General features: G+C 45.6%; 5 protein-coding genes across 5 annotated transcripts; 1 reads left to right on the forward strand and 4 right to left on the reverse strand.

The window, feature by feature from the left end:
- Window positions 1-526: 526 nt before the first annotated feature.
- On the reverse strand, window positions 527-3,274 carry C8R40DRAFT_415868 (uncharacterized protein). The gene is made up of 6 exons (XM_046234999.1): window positions 3,243-3,274; window positions 3,033-3,184; window positions 2,937-2,982; window positions 2,669-2,886; window positions 1,723-2,612; window positions 527-1,668 (listed from the first exon to the last, which is right to left on the reverse strand). The coding sequence occupies exons 2-6, from the start codon at window positions 3,079-3,081 to the stop codon at window positions 544-546; spliced, it is 2,328 nt and encodes a 775-aa protein (XP_046083835.1). The 5' UTR covers window positions 3,082-3,184; window positions 3,243-3,274; the 3' UTR covers window positions 527-543.
- Window positions 3,275-5,156: 1,882 nt separating this feature from the next.
- C8R40DRAFT_415965 (fungal-specific transcription factor domain-containing protein) lies at window positions 5,157-8,918 on the forward strand. The gene is made up of 17 exons (XM_046235000.1): window positions 5,157-5,182; window positions 5,261-5,408; window positions 5,474-5,480; window positions 5,534-5,616; window positions 5,679-5,698; window positions 5,754-6,231; window positions 6,290-6,640; window positions 6,704-6,930; window positions 6,986-7,145; window positions 7,197-7,323; window positions 7,373-7,452; window positions 7,505-7,663; window positions 7,726-7,868; window positions 7,926-7,949; window positions 8,002-8,432; window positions 8,488-8,515; window positions 8,576-8,918. The coding sequence occupies exons 2-17, from the start codon at window positions 5,328-5,330 to the stop codon at window positions 8,661-8,663; spliced, it is 2,487 nt and encodes an 828-aa protein (XP_046083836.1). The 5' UTR covers window positions 5,157-5,182; window positions 5,261-5,327; the 3' UTR covers window positions 8,664-8,918.
- Window positions 8,919-9,079: 161 nt separating this feature from the next.
- C8R40DRAFT_1051661 (peptidase M24, structural domain-containing protein) lies at window positions 9,080-11,826 on the reverse strand (the record flags this gene model as incomplete). Its single annotated transcript, XM_046224720.1, has 14 exons — window positions 9,080-9,223; window positions 9,276-9,395; window positions 9,444-9,502; window positions 9,555-9,669; window positions 9,731-9,829; window positions 9,889-10,000; window positions 10,088-10,308; window positions 10,363-10,521; window positions 10,582-10,796; window positions 10,859-11,002; window positions 11,058-11,259; window positions 11,318-11,480; window positions 11,532-11,606; window positions 11,657-11,826. The coding sequence occupies 14 exons, from the start codon at window positions 11,824-11,826 to the stop codon at window positions 9,080-9,082; spliced, it is 1,998 nt and encodes a 665-aa protein (XP_046083837.1).
- A 3,664-nt stretch (window positions 11,827-15,490) lies between these two features.
- On the reverse strand, window positions 15,491-18,275 carry C8R40DRAFT_1254801 (P-loop containing nucleoside triphosphate hydrolase protein). The gene is made up of 9 exons (XM_046233749.1): window positions 18,065-18,275; window positions 17,887-18,009; window positions 17,648-17,835; window positions 17,204-17,600; window positions 16,700-17,147; window positions 16,467-16,642; window positions 15,971-16,411; window positions 15,810-15,908; window positions 15,491-15,744 (listed from the first exon to the last, which is right to left on the reverse strand). The coding sequence occupies exons 1-9, from the start codon at window positions 18,158-18,160 to the stop codon at window positions 15,691-15,693; spliced, it is 2,022 nt and encodes a 673-aa protein (XP_046083838.1). The 5' UTR covers window positions 18,161-18,275; the 3' UTR covers window positions 15,491-15,690.
- A 70-nt stretch (window positions 18,276-18,345) lies between these two features.
- C8R40DRAFT_1115448 (uncharacterized protein) lies at window positions 18,346-18,859 on the reverse strand. The gene has a single exon (XM_046228561.1). It carries the CDS (start codon window positions 18,809-18,811, stop codon window positions 18,560-18,562), a length of 252 nt encoding a protein of 83 aa, XP_046083839.1. The 5' UTR covers window positions 18,812-18,859; the 3' UTR covers window positions 18,346-18,559.
- Between the last annotated feature and the right edge of the window lie 595 nt (window positions 18,860-19,454).

Genomic DNA, 19,454 nt, shown 5'->3' on the forward strand with positions numbered 1-19,454 from the left:
GAGGCGTTTATGTTTATGTGTTAGAAGTGTTGCCAAGTTAGTCTATACAACCTTATACAACTAAGTTGGATCATTGCCTTGACCCAGCCTAAACCGTAAGCTGAATCCCCGCGTAAGTTATTACTTTTCGTAATTGACCCTATGTTTGAGAAATGACGTCCGTGAAACACGCAAAGGAACATCGACAGGACAACAGCTGAGGCTTGTTCAGGTTGGCGTGGGTGGCAGCAAATTGTATGTTAGCGAGATTGAGACCATTACTTTCTGCAATAAGAGAGGATATTTGTTACTTGAGTGGTGACTCACGGAAGGGAAAGAGGGGGAAGAAGAGAGAAGAAGCTTGGACAACTTTATTTGCATCATTCGTTTCAAATTTCCACAGACCACGTTTCAATCAACCACTACATAAATGGACTCTTCGGTTTTGTCAAATCTCAAATGATCCCAAAATACTGTACAGATCGAAAAGGGAAAGCAAGCAACAAAACAACGTAGCGAAAAATGAATAATGGAGGCAATAATGTATGCAAATTCCACCCTATATCATATCCTTCTGAAGTCCGATGACTGGGAATCACTCAAGGCAGTTTGGAACGATTCATATGATCTTTGAATTTGGAGGCCACGATTATTTGCATTAGTGCTCATGTAACCCACTGCGCGGACAGCACCAGGGAACAGTAATCGATTGTCAACGGAAGCGCTAGTAACGTCCCGCGCATGTCGTACCGAAGCAGTAAGACTATCATCGGAAAAGTTACGAAAATGCGACCGTGGGGAAAGTGTTGCTTCGAAGGGATAACCACGATGCTCTGCGAGCCCGCTCTGGAGATTAGTAACTCTATCTCCTCCAGGAAGCTCGAAATCAGGACGAGGATCGCGATCATTCCCACTGCCAACATTTGAGGGTAGCGACATCAAACGATGGTGGTTACTATTAGCATTGTGGTAAAGGAGAGGAGGTGGTGAAGGAGGAGCTAGTATCATAGGCAGACCATGATCTCTATCTCGTCGATCGTGATAAAGCTCAGGCCGAGAAACAGAGAAATTTGTCACCGTGTATGGAGGGGATGACAAATTGGAAGGTGGAGGGGGTGGCGAATCTGAGCGCGCAATGAGAAATTCATCCGGAAGCGGTGATGAATGATATGGTGGTGAAGACAACACTGGTAATGCATGAGAGTCATCCGTGGACGCAGATTCGTTCCGTGTGTGTGCCGTTACATGCTCGAGCGGAGGTCTTGGTGGAAGGACAGGCGGACGAGAATTATCCATATCATTGCGGGGAAGAGGCGTCGAAGCATTCCGAGGTGTAATCTGGATTTGAGTTTGAGCTAGAGGTGTGTATGCCGCTGTAGCAGGAGGAGGAGGAGGAGGTAAACGAATTGAACTACCTGAGACCAACGGAGGGACGTTCGGCGGGGTAGGTAGAGGAAGTTGTCGTCTTTGGGGAGGTGAGCGTTGCGGCTGGCCAACGCCGACATTAGATGATGCAGGAGCTGAGGTTTGAAGAATGGTTTCAATAGAAGGTTTATTCAAAGACTTGTTCGAGTGTAATGGCGGCGATTGAGTTGGAGGAAGAGGGGCAGGATAATTTGGTGCAGGCGGTGTACGACGAGAAAACTTCCTGGGACGTTCTCGGACGGGCGTGCGAGGAGGTGGAGGGATCTAGACAATACGGTTTCAGAGGGAAAAAAGAAAGCGAGTGTTGGGCAAACCTACCGGCTGCACAGGACTGTCGGACCGAGCCCTCACGGGAGAAGGCGGAATACGAAGGGTAGCAACATTGGTGGAGTGCGAATGCATGGTAAAATTATCCCCAGTCTCCGAAATGATCATGACTTCGTCTAGATCAAGATGATCACTGTCATCAGATATCAAATGTTCCCGCTCGTTGTTAGCGCCTGAGTCCTCGAGACCAAGGTCGCTGTGGTCATCTTCTTCATCTTCTTCCTGGATTGTATTATAATAATCATAGCGGCTGGAAGTAGCCAGAGCAGACTCAGTCGTCTCAGTACGTGTACCTGAGTTTCTGAATCCTCCTCTGCGAAAGTTCTCCAACGTTGAATCTGTGCGGGTCCTGTCACTGGAGGCATCTATCTCGAACTTCCGCGGAGGCGAAATAGACTGAACAGACACGGGAGCATTTCTCCATGGAACAGGAAACAGGGTGAGTGTCCGATGTATTTTTCGAGCCAGTTGCGAATTCTTCCACAACTTCTTTCCAGGAAGAGCCCAGGTCGGCTTGCGTGGTTTGACAAAATCAATGTGAGTAGACGACGACGACGATAATCGGACATGTCCCGTGGATCGTCGTGAAGATGTAGAAAACATCTCCATTGTTTCTCCATTTGCTTCCGCAGGTCGATCAATAACCCATCCCTGATCGCGATTTCCAGCCCTGATTTTTCTCGCTCCGAAACCATTCCTAATTCCACGAGATAAAGCAACTCGCATGCGCTGCAAAATTGAGGAGCCCGACTTCCTCGAGCGCCATATAAGGATTCCGAGAACAAAAGCTGCGGAAACGACTACTCCAACAACAACGGGCACAATAATCTGGATTTCATTCCATTTAGTTGGAGTTGTATCTGCGGTATCTGTAGTGGCAACTGGTGTCCACAATTGTGAGTATAATAGCCAGCGACTAACAGCATTGTAGGCTCACTTCTGAGAGCCGTGGCAATGTCGAATGTCATATTTGTGGGGAGATTGATGAAGGTCCAAGAGGGAAGATCCATGCTGTTTGAGGAGTAGAACTGATCCGTGGTCATTTCGATTCCTTGCTGTTGACAAGTATCTGTCCAGTTGCTTGACAGCACTGTGGAACTGGCATCGCCATTTGAGTATAGACATGCGCTCCAGACGTTGAAATACACATTGGTGCTGTAGAACAATTTCAACGCAACAACCGTGAAAATTTTACTGTGCTATACCATGTACATTGATTCGGAGAAGGGAAATTGCGAGAAACCAAAGCAACTGAGTGGTAATGAATAACTTTTTCAGGCTTTAAAAATTCTAATACACACCATCTCGGGCATTCAGTGACCCAGAACAGCTCTCTATATCGCTCTTCATTTCACACGGCGTCTTACCTTGCCCATTATTTAACTAGGGTCTTGCGATGAAGTAGCTAGTAAGATTGCAAAGAAAAATCACCAACTGAGTCGTAATCTTGGGACTATGTAAATAATTCAAATCAAATTCAGACAAAAAAAATCAAGTCAACTTGTACCCACATCGTCAGCATCACTGACTCGAATCAGAAGAAGTATGAGCGCGAAGAGCAACAAATGGCCCGAGAACATAACATAGGGATCAATATACAGAGGAGAGAAGGTGACCGAGGGGATTCAAGAGGCGTCTCCAGTACATAACAAGGTTCTGTGCAGATTCAAAATCGTTCTCAGGCCCAAACCCGGATACCACATGGTTGAACGAAGCTGAAAACGTCAATCATGTTGATAATTATTGCCACGAACTTCGAATTCGAAAACCTGTATGGACTCAGGAAAAATAACACATCAGAACGAGGGTATACGTGTACATGGCGCCTTGTTTGACGACACTGCATATTTCTTAACTATGTAATACTGTGAGGTTTCTCTGAATGAACTCGAGGAACAAAGCCATCCGTAACTAAGTATATAGACCGTCATCAGCATGTGAAATATGAAGATACAGATATACTCTTATAGTAATATTCATTGCATTCAATATTCATTGACCTTCAGATACTCTAGGATAAATCGGGGAAGAGGAGTGGCAGCACCAGAAAAATGCGTTTATCCGGGCAAGTAATGCAACCAACATTTTGGTATGTCTCGGGAGGGTGGAAAATACAATTATTATATGAGCCACCATCATGCTCCATCATGGTTCAACGTTCAAGCTTCAAGACTTGTATACTAAGCAGACAAACTGCTTCCGAACTTGCTCCTGGATCTACTCGGTCCAAGAAAGACTCGAGTCGTTGGCGCAGTATGGAAAGTACACTTCAAAATGGACCATGACCAGAGTGTTCGAACGCATTAAATCCCAACACAATGTGACTGGCACATGCATATCTTTTAATTGCAAAAACCAGCCTGAGAAACGAGATAGGAAGCACTGGCACTGAGCAAGGAGAAGCGTACATAAAAATCGAAAACCAACCTCAACGTGCGAACTAGTTCACAGTGTACAGTGTTTTGTGCATGTTCGCCACCTCCTGTGTATCTTTGTCTGTCTAGGTTTGTCCAATATATTTTCTTCACAGAAGGAAACTGACAAAGTCTTTTGAGCCCGACAGGCGACAATAACCTGGGCCCAAAAATGTACTGGAAAGCAACCAATACTAAAGAGCTGGCGAAAAATCCTCATGTGCAAAGTTTTTCGTAAAGCACTATAATGGCTCGTAATGGTCTGCAGAGGTGCTCCGGTAAATTTGAAAGTCACCGGAGGTCTTGTTAGGATTCAAGGGATCTAACGGATTCCTTATTGATGCGTTCAGCTCGGGAGTCCGCTGCGAGAGTTTATATCTATATAACCTGGTCCTTGAGCTTGAGGCCTCAGCGCAAGCGGTTCACCTGGATGAGACCTGATGGCTCGGAACATACATAGGATGGGATGGATTCTAATGCCACCTATGTAGGACACGAAGTTAACGACAGAGTGCTAGTCGTAGGATGTGTTCAGGGAAAAAATAAGTTTAGTCCCCTCGATAATAGTTCATGTTGTGCCTCATGTACATAGAGCAGCCCAAATGGGGTGCAATTTCTTCTCGTGTTATCCCGGTGGGACTGGGCTCTAGGAACAATCCAGTCAGTGATAGGTACCGAAGGGCAAAGTTCGGAAACGCATCCGCATTCACCGAAGGATGGGGAAATTGTGGCACAAATTCGACAATAGATATTTCACAGTGCGTACATCGATGAGCTCGTAAAAGTTGCTTCCAGGATTTAGTACTTAGTCCCAAAGCCTGGTGTACAAACAAATTTTCAAAAGTGCGTCGGGTAATCTCCAGGGGATGTTTCGCTCTTGATTTACTGGTCATTAATGCGCCATGCATCTGGGTTACGCTTCGAAGAAGTTCCAACTGCCGGCGACGCTCAAAAGAGTGAAAAATGAAGAGGCGCCCAGATTTCAAGGCGCTTACCTATAAAAGTCGGGTAGATCAAAACCCTCAACTTGTCCTCAAGTAAGTACACATCTCTTGGCAAACTATAAGACAGCTAGTCAGGTAACAACCCTCGCTCACCATGCTCCTTTTCTTAAGGTTGGTGTATCCCGAACATCCCCCGAAAATCTCCGAGTCTCAGGCTGGGTTGGCCATTAATTTCCACATGTTTGACGAAGATACAGAACGAGTAGAGCACAAAAAGCCCAGATTACCAAATGCGTGCAAAAATTGTCGATTGAAAAAGGTATCACTCTTTATCTATTTCCAAGCACCAGTGTTCTTTCTCCGAGTCTGAAAACCTTCCCGAAGGTCAAATGTGAGTGAGCCTTGGGTTCCAAATGGATCATAGTAGCTTTGACAGCGGCACAGGCGATAGCGCAATCAGGCCGGATAACATTTGCTCTAACTGCATTGCATCTAAAACGGAATGCACTCGTGAGCCTGTGAAGAAGGTATGTAGTACTGAGTCCTAATCTTTCAATGGTTGACTCTGGAACTCTGACCTACATTCAAGAAGCGCGGTCCGCGTATGGGGTAAGCTCATCGAGTATTGAATGTCTGTGTCAGCTGGAGTATTCATGCAACCAAGAAATCCTCAGCGGTCGATTCAAGCCACTGTGGACGCGATTTTGTCCACCAGGAAACCATTCGAGGTACCAAAAGATCCGGCAATAGTGAAAGGGATTTTCGTTGACCTAGCAAATTGTATCAAAGACCTTGAAGAAGACATAGCGGGACTCCGACAAACTTTATCGACGCCTCTGTCTCATGAAAACCCTCTATCTCAAACTTCACTGCAGCCCAATCGAGAAAAACGAATTGCGGTTGTTTCTCAGTATCCAGACCACCCATCTCCACCTCCTGTTGAGGGTTATTCTGTCAACGATCTGACTCAAGATTTGAAAACGTTCGGATATTATGAGGACCGTGCACGACATTTTGGTAGTTCCAGCAGCAGGAAACTTGTCAAAGATGCTTTAGACGTCAAGAAGGAGTATACTGGTGGCGCAGATTTCGTCAATGTGAAACCCTCCTTCAAACGACTAGAATTTTGGAGCGTACAGCCGGTTATTCGCCTTTCTGATAAACCGGCACAAACCTGATCTTGACACTTCCCTTTTCTAGTGGCAGAAAACCAAATCTGAAAACCCATCTCCCTTCGAATTTCCGCCAGTCGACTTGATGACAGATCTGATCCAATTGTATTTCACTCATTTCAATCCTCTTCTGCCTCTTCTACACCGTCCCTCCTTCCTTGAAAACGTAGCGGAGGGCTTATACTATAAGGACCGGCACTTCGGGGGCCTCGTTCTTGCTGTATGTGCCCTTGGTGCACGCTTTTCGAATGATCCTCGCGTCGTCGAAGATTACACTACTTCCGAGCAATCAATCGGCTGGAAGTGGATACGTCAAATTCAGCCCATAAGGCACTCTTTTACCGAACCTCCTTCGATATATGAGATTCAACTCTATACGGTGCGCCTCGTTAATTTGCTCTACATGTCTATTTGAAGCTTTCGAACTCACCCATGACAATAGGTGTACACCATCTTCATGGGTGCAACCACGACCCCGGAGGTTTGCTGGATCCTCATTAGCACCGGAATTCGCTTACTTCAGGACGTTGGTGCACATCGAAGACGACCTAGTAATTCCAAACCATCATGGGAGACCGAGTCTTGGAAACGGGCTTTTTGGTTCATGTACTCAATAGATATTCTCGCAAGTACTTTGCTGGGTCGTCCTCGGTCTATGTCTCAGAATGAGTCAGTTTTATCCATTCATTTCAATACGACAGAAATAATGGTTCGAATCCAACAGTTGTGACGCCGATCTACCAATAGAATGTGACGATGAATACTGGGAACATCCGGACCCGAAGTTGGCATTTCAACAGCCTCTTGGAAATCCCTCAATAATGTCCTACTGGATACATTTTTTGAAGCTGATGAACATAGCGGACTTAACGTTACACACAATCGTCAGTACTTGAGCACCCGTGCCTATCAGAGATCTCACCATTGTCGCGCAGCTTGCTGTCAAGCAATCTGATATGTGGTCCGCAGCTTTTGGGCTGTCAAAACGGGAGTGGAACGAGAAGACGGTTTCTGAATTAGATTCTCTACTCAATAAATGGGCCGATGAGATTCCTGACCATTGTAAGTACTGGGTACCAAATTCATGTCACTCAGTTGAGATACCATGTAGTGAAATGGGACCCTAGTCGAGAAAATATCCAGCACTTCAACGAATCCGTGGTGCTTTACACCACCTATTATGGGATACAGGCAAGGCTTGATTTGTTCTCCCCTTCTGAAGGGTATATGATATCTTCTCTAGATATTAATCCATAGATCGTTTATACCTCGCCCAGGAGAAGACTCCCATTCTACCATTCCGTCATTGGCGATCTGTGCTAATGCCGCCCGTTCTTGCCTCCATGTTTTGGAGGTAGAACAGCAGCGTAAGACAAATGCTTTTGTCATACCAAGCGTAATGGTCAGTCTGATTCACTTTTATATTCCTTACGTTCATTTAATTGAAGGCCTGGCTCCTTATAGATAGCCCTGTTCAACTCTGCTATCGTTATGTTGGTGAACATGTGGATAGGAAAGCACTTCGTTGGTTCTTCGCCTTCGGGTCTCAGTAAAGATCTTGCCGCTGTTTATCGGGCGATAAACACACTTCATCGTCATGAACTTCGGTAGGTGAATTTATGATAGATTTGTCGATGGTCTCATCTAATGCATGACAATGACAGGTGGGAACAAGCTGGGAGATTAGCGTGCGTTTGAATCTTCATTTCTAGTCAAATTTCGTTCATCATACCCCTGTAGAGATATCTTGACGGAGGTGATATCTGTCAGTCACTTCCATAAGTCAAGCCAGCCCATGTTATCAATGAAACGACCCAGAGAAGACGATAGAAACATGAATACATATCCTTCTACTGATCCCGACTTCGTTGACAACGGACAGCGACATAACGATATGATTGCAGGTAATGACATGGGCACGCCTTACCTTCCCACTATAGAAGAGCATCCCAGAAATTTCGAGCTACCTTTAAACAGCGGGGAACTTGGAAGTCTCCCCGTTCATGAACCTTTCTTGGACTGGTCGGTGTCTTCAAATCAATGGGTATCGATTTCTGAAAATGAAAATGCTCTTGATTCTTGGGCGGCAACGGTACCGAATGACACAAACCAGTTTGGGTTCTATAACTATTCAACGTCATCAGAGTCAATCACGAACTTTCCATCCACAGGTGAGCAGTCCTCTGATCAGCAGCCTGAAGACAATGAAAGATAACTCATCTATAGGATCTGGCGAAGAGCCGTTGAATAACAGGTATGATGTACTGCCTTGTGTGTCAAGACTGTCTTTGTTGAAGTTTCCATCCTTTTCTAGCGTGTCAAATGATCTTGACGACTGGACTTCATATATAGCAGCCATCGATGAAATACTACAGGCCGCGAACCCTCGAGTAGTTCCCTGATTACCTTTAAGAATTCTGTTTGAAGGTCAGGAAGAAGCGTTCATCATCCCTCAACACTGCTTCAATAATAGTCTGAAATTGAGGAAGGAAATAAAATGTACATGTACAGTAGCACTATATATACCATATGTACATGTCACAACAACGAACAGTCAGCATGTGAAAGAAAATGTGGTAGAAATCCTCTGTACATAAATGGTGTAGTTCTAAGTAAGCTAAGTGGGAGAGGGGGAGTATGAGGTAGGTAGCCATCCGAGAAGAGGTGTGCGGTAGGTTAGTCAGAAAGGAAAAAAAAAATCCTTCCAAAAGCCCTAAAAGTGGTCGCAGCTCAAGCAAAAGGAACGAAAGAAAGAACAATATACAATGTACAGAAAAAATAGTCTTAAATAAACAAAGAATATAAGCCAGAGAGTACGCTAACCCCAGTCGACGGTGAGACCTCCAGGCGCAGGGTTAGCCAGACCGATCTGGCGTTGAGACTCTCGTCGCAGCCAGTTCATAGCACGTTTGTCATCTTTGAGGTAGGGCATAAGGATATCGTAACATCGAGAGTTGTGATCCTGATTTGAAATGCAGTTGAGCACATGGGAGTATGGATAGCGGTACGCATACCTTCAACCACTGCTTTTCTTCCTTCGTGAGCATACTTTCTTTGACCATCCGGGTTTGGATCGGAACACAAGTGAGGCGCTCGAAACCAAGCCAGATGTCCCCGTTAAAGTTGCCTCTGGTCTATGAAAATGTCAGCGAGAAGACACGAAAAAAGTCCGTTGAACACACCTTGAACCTCCGTACAATGAGAGCGGATTCAATCCGCATTCCCCATTTTCCGACATTGTCTGACAGAACCCAATTACTTCAGGACATTTTAGAACGTAAAAGGGAACGCACAGAAACCTGGCTCATTCGTGACTACATGCCCAGGAACAAGTGGGACGTTACTCGAGAAACCCTGAGGACCTTCGTGCACAGTCAGGAAGGAGCCAAACCCGTGCCCAGTTCCATGCTACATCGCACAGAAAAATATGAAGTAAGTACAAAGTAAAGTGAATGAACAAGCTACACACGAGATAATTCAAACCATCTTTCCAGAGTGCTCTGCGGGCAAGAACATCCAGCTGATGGCCGGATGTACCCTCTGGGAACACCGCACTATCTATGGCAATCTGGAAGAGAAGAGGGTATTGAGTGCGTGAATAGAAAAAGAAAATCGAACACGGCTTACATGCCCCTGGAGTACACGTGTATAAGCCTCGCATTGCTCAGGATCTGGTCGGCCGAAATGTACTGTCCTGGTGGTATCACATGTACCATCCAGATATTGCCCGCCAGAATCACTAAAACAAACAATCCAGGTGAGAAATCATGTCAATCGTACAGTAAACCTCAACAGGAGGCACATTGAGAACTGCAATATCACTCACTTGAGATAAGGAGCATTTCTCGAAATCATTTCCGTTTCATACTTCTTAGGCGAGTAATGCGGGAGAGCCGCATTGGGACCAGAAGCAGATATGTTTTCGTACGCAAGACCCATAAAGTGTTTAGCTTTGCGGCGAAATTCAGTAAGCCGATGAGCGGCTTCCCATTCCGTGATATCGTAACCTTGGTTGACTTTATCATCCAACCAGGCGAGAAAGCGAACCTGAGTACAAGGATTGGTACATTTATGTTGACGACTTATCGATGAGGTACTCACGTAGCAAACTCCATCTCTAAGATACGCCCTTCGGAGACCTTCCAGCTCGACTTCATTCTTGAGCGCCATCATATGTTCGACATAGGAAGGAAGAACTGTACACCGCATGTGTGTAAGGACAAGGAAAACAGTATACGAGGTCTGAGGGGATATGATGATCTATGTAGAAGTAATCACTCAATCAAGAACCACTGACTAACGTAGCATAATCAAACGAACCTTGCCCTCGCTTTTCCATTCCCGCTTCCTTAAAAATGACCAAACATCAACGTAGTCTCTTCTTTCCACACCGATGTTTTGAAGATAGGCGGCCACCTCATCGGAGACTTTGGATTTTTCGAGGAACAGGACGACATTATCCAGGCCTACGAAAAGGTATGCGTGAAAGAGGGGGTTGTATGGGATGTCTGAGCCACGCATGTTAAGCAACCACGCTGAGCAGGATGAGAAGAAAGAAGAGTTCAGCGAATTGAAAACACGAAGAGTTATTATTTACCGATAGCATCCAACGATGTTATGAGTGTGGCAATGTTGATCTGTGAAGGCTTGGCTTCCTGGGACCGAGAGTACTGAGAAATATCTGGGGGCTGCGACTTGATCCAATCCCTGACTCGACGAATCTTGGAAGTAGCATCTTCGCCTACCATAACGCGTCAGTCGTGCAGCACAATAGCATCGGATAACAAAAAACTCACCTGTAAATTCAATCGGATGCAAGAAGACTGGCTCTCTCGACTTTGGAGGTTTATCTTTCCAGACGAGGTCGATCAAGTTTTGGATGGGGTATACGAGCTTTGATCCACGGCTGGCCAATTTGCTGTTGACAAGCACGGCCTTCTCATGTGAGATCATACGTCCGTCGATACCAATACGAGAATTGGATATCCGAGGATAATCCTACAGGTAAAGCACTGAGTTCCATAGCAGGTATTATTTCAAAAGGCACACGACGTACCACGAGCCATTCTATCCAGTCCTTCGGGTTCCCAGGACCGCCTGCTTTCACCAAGGTCCAATGAGAATCAAGCTGGTTCTGAGCTTGGATCCAGTATCTGGAGTCTGTAATCAGGTAGGCGGCATCCATCGTTACAATAGCCTGGCCAGCGGAACCCGTGAAGCTTAATGAAATCATCAGATGACCGTTCGTCTAGTCGGACATGCGAACATACCCAGAAATGAACTTCCGCCTTTGGTCACTCGCGGACACATATTCTGATCCGTGAGCATCTTCACTGGGTACGATACTAGAAAACTCACATGAGATCGAATAATAAGGACAGGAAAATTTACTTACTACATCTGAAGTGGTTCCTTCTCCTTCTCCATCAAGTTTCGCAGTTCGTTTAGTCGATCAGAAGTATCGATCCGTTCCGTTATAGACTCCTCCGGGTGCAGCTTTCGTTCCATAGCCGAACCAACGAGAGTGCTGGACGAATCCGTTGGTCCGTCAAGGCGTGGTCTCATCGGTTTGATAGTTCCATTAGAGCGTGAACTGTGATGAGACCGCTGAGAAGGCCGACGACTGTTTTGAGTATCTTGAGTGTTCTGTGTTGATCGACTGTTTTTAGAACTGTGGCTTTGCATCGTATTTTGGGTATCCCGGGTATTGCTACGTGCCAAAGTCTGTGCAGGATGTGCAGTATGTGCAGTCGTTCCAGTCATACCAGTCATCTTGCTGAACTGTGTCGTCTTGGTGTTGCTACGCACTGGTGCAATACGTGGCGACTCGTACATTGGGAGATTAGTCCCAGATAATATCGAGGGTGACTTTTCGGCCATTTCTCTCTCGGCTTCTGCTTCCTTCTCCTTATTCTTCTTCCCGATACCCCATCCATAGCCCCATTTCGACTTCTTCGAGCCGGTCATCGTGTTAGAGCGTACTAGTTTGGGTTTATCCTTTTTGCCTTTACCTGAAGGTAGAGTCGGAAGAGTATCAGTCGGTATATCGTCGTACTTTTCTGAATCCGAGTAGAATGTGAGTGCGTCAATATCTCTGGAAGGTGCGACGTCTCGTTTGACGGGAGTTGTTCCTTGTGAAGAATATGACTGGTGTCTCGAGAGCTGAGAAGCAGTGAAAGAAGAACTGCCGGAATACGAAGAACTTGTGTACGGACTTCCGCCTGGCTGAGCACTGGAGAAAGATAGTCTTCGTCGTGGTTTATTCCCAATGAAGGGAAGACAGATCGGAGGAGGCGGAGGAGGCGGCGCAGGCGCCATGGCGGTAAGAAGTAAAGGTGCGAATACCCTGTAACAGCCCTGTAAGCCGTAGAATCCTGAAATCACTGTCACATCCACGAGGCAAAAATAATAAATTTGAGCTCGGGCACGTGCCTAGTTTCCTTTTTTGAAAAAATCTCCTGATAGCTTCCGTCCGATCGCAACGATCATCCTCCTTGCACACCCCGCTGACGTTGTTCAACGTTTAAAATTTAATATCCAATGTTCAAATTTTGAATACCTCCTTCGAAGTTGTTCGCTTTGAAATGTTTCTGAAATTATTTAGTGCGTATATCTCTTTCATCGTGTCATGAAATTAATATCTATGTTTTCCTCACTTTATCAATCACTCACATGCAGTTTCTACGGATAACTGTTCCGAAAACACTTTGATTCTCTGCGCAGTTAAGGTGCGTGCGAAGCGTAAGTCTTAATCTCAATCCGAATGGATCGAAGTCTACTACTCCACAGATAGCATGATTTTACTGTGACCCCACTTACGACGTTCTGAAGTGCCTACATCAATACTGAACACTTTCATTTCATCGTCGCCTCTTCGAAAAAGGAAGTCTTAGCAAATATCTCAAACGAGCATGAAGTTCGGAAAAAAAACGATGGTGTGCTCAATGCTCACAGCGCGAAATCCGCGTGTACAGCATAATCTAGAACAAAACTTGGACACAAAAGGACCAGCTGAGGTCATGTCAAATTGAACTAGAATTTCGGAATTTGCACCTGGGTAAGAACTTAATTCGAAAACCATTCGAGTGCTAGCGTTGCTCGAACACGAGGCCAGACACCAATAGCAATGTTTTTGTGTCGTGGCTGCTCATGGCTGATGTCCGAGTGTCCACGGCGTGTACCTAGAATTCACTCAGGCTCTCGACAGACAGCGACACATCGATATCTCAGAGATCCAGAACTAGTCGCAAGCTCCGCCGATCTAACGGGATTGGACCAATTCGTACAGTGAGGTGCAATACCTCCCACTTCTGGAAACGTTTCAAGTAATTAAACCCCTCCCTCTCCTCTCCCCCCAACCAATTGTACTACGCAAATCCTAGGCAGAAGCGAGGGGTGACGCTAACCTGTTATCATATGCCAACGCTTTCTTTACATCCTGGCGTTGTGTTTGCCCTTGACCCCGAGCGGAGTATTATAGAAAACGGAAATTTCTATCAAGTAGGAGCGGAGCTATGCGATCGAGCCTCATAGCGTAAGTTGAAAGGATCCTTAAATGGAGATTGACTTTAGAGGAAGGTGTACATATCAAGCTCATTGCTTAGTCGATCGTCACTTATCATGAAATATGCAGCTGAAAACCCTATTATCCGCTATCTACCACATCGAGAAAATCTTGTTGCTCTAGTAGGTGGGTGAAATATAGCCCATGTCCCATGAACTCGCAGGAGGCCGCAACGCTTGCGAGAAATCTCGGCTCCCTAGCTATAATTACTCTCTACACCGCTGTTTTTATTGCGTACTCTGAACGATGGCAAGATCGATGGGCTGCTCGGGTAGGCTAAGTTCCGCTTAGAATGATTACGGGTATTGCTTTATAGCACCTTCATAAGATGATCAAGTTCTCCATGCCATCAACCCCGCAACGCGCGTCTACTACTGCGAAGAGTAGTAGAGCAGTAGTAACTGCCATCGGGGTCATAAGCCCTGAGGTTATACATCTTGTATCTCTGTAGCTTCACCCCAGAGGTCTCCGGATCTCTGTAGAATTATTTACTAGGCAACTCCAAGAGTGAGCGGATAGTACGTGAACCAAAAGCATCGCTCATTACGGAGCTTAATTTCCAGCGTGATATAAAGCCTCAGGCTGTACAAACCCACATCAACAAATCATATAGTCCAGGGGATGTCATCTGCAACTACCAACTTGAATCAGGTCAGTAGAAGGTTATAAGCAGGATACTCTCGATATTTTTCGGACTAACAAACGCAAAATGTCAAGAGTGTCCTATGTATCTGGGAAGAATAATGTTAAGTAGACCGTATACACTTTCCGCCTTGAACGCCCTTGAACCCTTCTCCGACGACACAGGACGGACATCCAACAGGCAGAATCAAGGCAGCACACCAAAATTGTTCCTGAAATTATTACGTTGCCGCCGTAATTCGGATACCCATCCGGTTCAATATACCTTGCTTTGGCCGGCACATCATAGGTAACCGCAACACAGGTGTTCCAAAGCATCGAGGCATGCCTTGACTGTGTGTCAGAAACACTGCCTCACTGATCATGCACATGGGATCGTATCTATTGGCCCAGGAGACCAGCAATTCAAAAGGATCTTGTCAACCCACACAACGCAAAAACAGGATTCAGGAGCCCCGCCAAATGGCTCGACGTATCAAGCGAAGGTGGATGGAATAGAACCATGGAACCAGCTGAAAGCGAGGATTCCGAGAATTCCGTAGAAACAAGTTCTCAAACCTTTCAATCCAATCGAGAACGCAGCGGGTCAGATATTTGGGTCATCTCCGGTCGGTTTTTTCGCCTTTCGGTAGAGAAATGTTTGGGGTACAAATTGAAAGAAAACATGTCTTAACTTTGGGGTGACGATTTTGAAGAGACGGTTACAGTGAGGCGTATTCGCAGAACCTGCAGCTTTGGCTGAGTGATTCTCTCAAGACAAAGTTTCGTAGCGAAGTTGATTTTGGAAATTCGTATCAGTGCAGTACGAGAGAACAAAAATGCTGAAACATTGCTCACCACATTCTTACTATGTATATCCATGGACACCTGCCATTGACGGGTTGAAGATTTTGCACCCGAACTTGCATCTTTTAAGAAGTTGAAAGTGATTATTGATGCCTCGAGACTCGAGTCGAAGCACACTTCATTCTAGCTCATTGTTACATCTCCAAAGAGGTGTTACATCTGCACCATAGGACTATCCATTCGCATAGTGGGTGCGGAAGATACTGAAACATTCAACGGAAGCATGTGGACAAGTGCAAGCTCTGATTAAGATTCAGGAAATACAGCGACAGACCTCGTCCCGTTACTAATACCACGCTATGAATCCCACCACAGCACGAACTTCGAACATCACCAGTACTATATACACATAAGAACGCAGAGTGCCAAAATACCAATCATCTCCGGTCGGTCTTCCCGTTTTTGCGCTTTCCGGCGAAAAGATGTTTTGGCTTGAGAAGGGAAGGAAGTCAGGATTTCGAGTAATTTAACGAGGAAAGGGGATGAAAAGGCGTACCATCTTCGTCTTAATCGCACGATCTGCCTCACCAGCTTTGGCTTGGTAATTTCTTGGCCGTTGGGCAAAGTCTCGTAACTTGATTGCTTTTGATGCTTGCTAGACGTCGGAGAGAATGATCAGTATGATGCAATGTCAGAAAAATATAGGAAAATACTCACCCCTTCATCACGCATACCCATGAGCTGCCGATTCGTTCTTGGCGCCCTCTTATTAACAGATGCAACAGCGGTTCCAGAGTTTCCTTTCGTCCGTTTCAGCTGCGGTGGTTCCTCTCCATCCACGTCCATCCAAGCTTCTTCACCATCATCGCCTCCCTCACCCTCTGCATCATCCATCTCCACATCACCATCCTCCGCGTCTCTAGGTCTCTTCCGCTTCACACCAGCAGCCTTGGCCAGCATCTGCGCTCGCTCCGTTATCCGCGATGGATCAAGCCCGGCCTTCGTCAACGCATCTGTCATCTCAGAAAGAGTGCGTAGACCGACTGTACGTGGTAAACGAGCTTGGTTCTTTTTGGACTTTTTGATGGATTGGGAGTGGATTTTGTGTGCGAGATCCTCTTGAGCTTTGGCAGCGAGTAGTTCGTCGTCGGAGTCGGGCTAGGGAACAACTTTAGCTTCGGTGAACAAAAACAAAAAGATAGAATATCCAAACCATGTCGTCGTCATCACTGGCATAGAACCCTTCCGCTTCGAGTTTCTCTTCTTCACGCTCGAGCGCCTCAAGCTTCTCAGCAATATCAGGATCGATGAAATCAGCTATGTTTTTACCATCCATGATTTCTGGTATCACGTCGGTCTTCCAGTCAGGATTTGCCAGAAGGTAGTCCCCTACATAAGAGGAAGGTCAGCAAGTACAAAAGGGGGAATAGAGTCTAGGACACTCACGCTTAAGGTTGATGTTGAACACTCCAGCACCACCTTCCTCCACTTCGACATCCTTGAGCAATTTTCTCCTATCAGGATCATTTTTATCGTACTTCTTCCTCTCCTTTATCGCGTCAGGAATGAACGGCGTCCTGACGACATCGTCTCTTGCTTTGGGCTGAGCGACATGTATTCTGTTGATGATCGTGTTGATCTTGCTGCCCTTAATTTTGTTTTCAACACGGGCAGTGAGCAATGCGTCGCACGCTTTGTTTTTCAGATCCATGACACCTTCTTCAGAGTAGCATGAGACTTGGACGCATTGGACGTCTTCAGAGTCGATGATTTCTTGTACAAGGGCACGGGAGTCGGCGTTCAGGTCCTCAAGCCGTGTAACGTCGATTTTATTGATGACAAGGAGAGTAGGCTTGCCGTTGAACAGCGGTTTGATCGAGTGGAACAATTTACACTTGAGGAAAAAGTTGAGATAATATACCGGACTAGTCAGAGGAAAGTTTAACATACCTGCGCTTCGACAGTATATCCACACTGTTCACTCAAATCCATGAAATATAACACACAACTTTTCAAGTGCGCGAGAGCAGTGATACTCTGCATCTCAATAGTGTTCATATCCTCCAGCGGGTGATCTAGGATACCCGGCGTATCGATGACCTGCCACCGAAGATATTTGTAATCGAGGTGACCGACGAATAGGGACTTGGTAGTAAATGCGTACGGCTGAACATCGACATCGGCACGGGTGACCTTGTTGATGAATGAGGACTTTCCGACATTAGGGTATCCACAGATAAGAAGAGTTCGAGTATTAGGATCGATAGCAGGGAGACGGGAAATATGTTGGCGGACTTGCTCAAGGTAAGCAAGCGGATCTTTTTGTCGACGCATGATGGTAGCCATCCTACAGATTTTGAGTTTATAATTCTGAAAAAGGAGAGTGGTCCATACCGACCGAGAGCAGCCTTCTTAAGCTGCTTACATCTGTATAAACTGTCTCCAAACTTGAGCAGTCGGACATAATCTTTTGCAACATGGTCGATAAGATGCCGTGCTGTTCGAAGCTGGCCCAGCGCAAGTTTATAGTGATTCTTGTCATATAAAACGTTCATCAAGGATGACAAAAAAGGATGGAGATCCTGAATAACAATATCAGCTTCAAGTGACGAAAAAACCAGACTGCATCGTACGTCTAACATGGGGAACTCTGTTAATATTGCACCGAGCTTTTCATCGAATGAATCCTGCGTGAACTTGACCTTTCGCATGTAGAAGTTCCGTATCCGGCTGATTTTGAAGTTTTTGTGGATAACCTGGACGATTTTCAGAAACAGGATTCATTGAACTATAAACTATTGAGGTATGCACCGTAGGCGTCTTTCGTTGTGTTTTGGACAACACGATATCCAAAAAATCGGCCGCAGTCGGAACTGGGGCAATCGCCTTCAAGCCGCTCGATGTCATGTTGATCTTCGAAACCAATGTTGAGGGAGAGGAAAATGGTTGCAGCGAAGGGGCAACGAATTTTTTTTCTAATCAAGTTTCGCACGATTGCACCACGGCCTCCGACCTTCCGAGTTGCAAGCTGGCAGTGGAATGCCCATTCCTTGAATCATACTCACTTATTTGTCGAAAGCACAATTTCAATTGGTCAAGTATCAATATGACAGGCTCGAGACTGTTCTCCATTTCTCTTCGCAATTTTACACAATTCTCTGTTATTACCATCAACATACAGTATCATATTGAACTCCGGAGCTATCTATTTCAAGGAACTGAGCTCCTGCTAATTTTCATCGCAACAGCCATGTATTGAGCACCAAAAAAGGACTTTGAGAATGTCAGACCAAGTACCTTGCATAACTAAATCCAGCTTATAGAAGGCATAGGAAAAGGGAATAACTTCATTGAACGTCTACCTACGTCGATATAAAAAAGTACAACAAAAGAAAAATCCATCAGACAAGCACCACCCTCGCTGACAAGTTTCCCAAAAGTCTTGACAGACTCTCGAATGAACCATGCCAAACGTCCTCGAAACTGCCCAAAGACAGCTATGTTCTCTGTAAGACGAGGGAGCGCGAATATCATCGACTGGATTTGAAGAAGTGGCATTTGTAAAAATGCGAGACTCGGTCAGTTTCTATAAAAAGATCCTGATGAGTATGTTCTAAAGAAACAAGAAAGCGGAGGGCGAGCCTTATATGGCTTTTAGGGATGGCCCGTGCGCTAACCCTAAATTGGGCATTCACGTGCTGATTCGTTGTAGACGCGCGCTTGAACAAGGGTTTCCCCACCAAAATGTGATCTGGAACTAAATTCACCGAACTATTGCTCTTCGTACAAGTAAGCAATGGAAAACGCCCCCACGAACACGCATCCTCTTTGTGAAATGCAAGGCTACTTACTTAGTAAGCTATTTAATCTTACACGTCTGTCTCCCAAAATACGAAACCTGAATTCAACTATCCTCAATTGCTAACGATGTAGCAAGATCTTCATAAAGCTTCATAAGCGACAAAGTGTATATGATACATCTATGTCAGCCCGAGCATCTATCATATTCTATCTGAGTCATGTCGTGAAATCCTTCTTAGACCACATCGCCATCTTCCTATAATTGGCTTATCTTCAACAGCGGGCAGAAACTTGGCCCCACTCCCATGGGGCACGGGGGGAGGGGGGCTTTTGTTGACTGGGTGAGTGTTTTTGTCTTCTCCCATTTTTATACGCAATCTCATTAATCAAACTCTGAAAC

This window comes from Lentinula edodes (assembly GCF_021015755.1).
Source record: "Lentinula edodes strain Le(Bin) 0899 ss11 chromosome Unknown C8R40scaffold_29, whole genome shotgun sequence".
NCBI lineage: Eukaryota > Fungi > Basidiomycota > Agaricomycetes > Agaricales > Omphalotaceae > Lentinula > Lentinula edodes.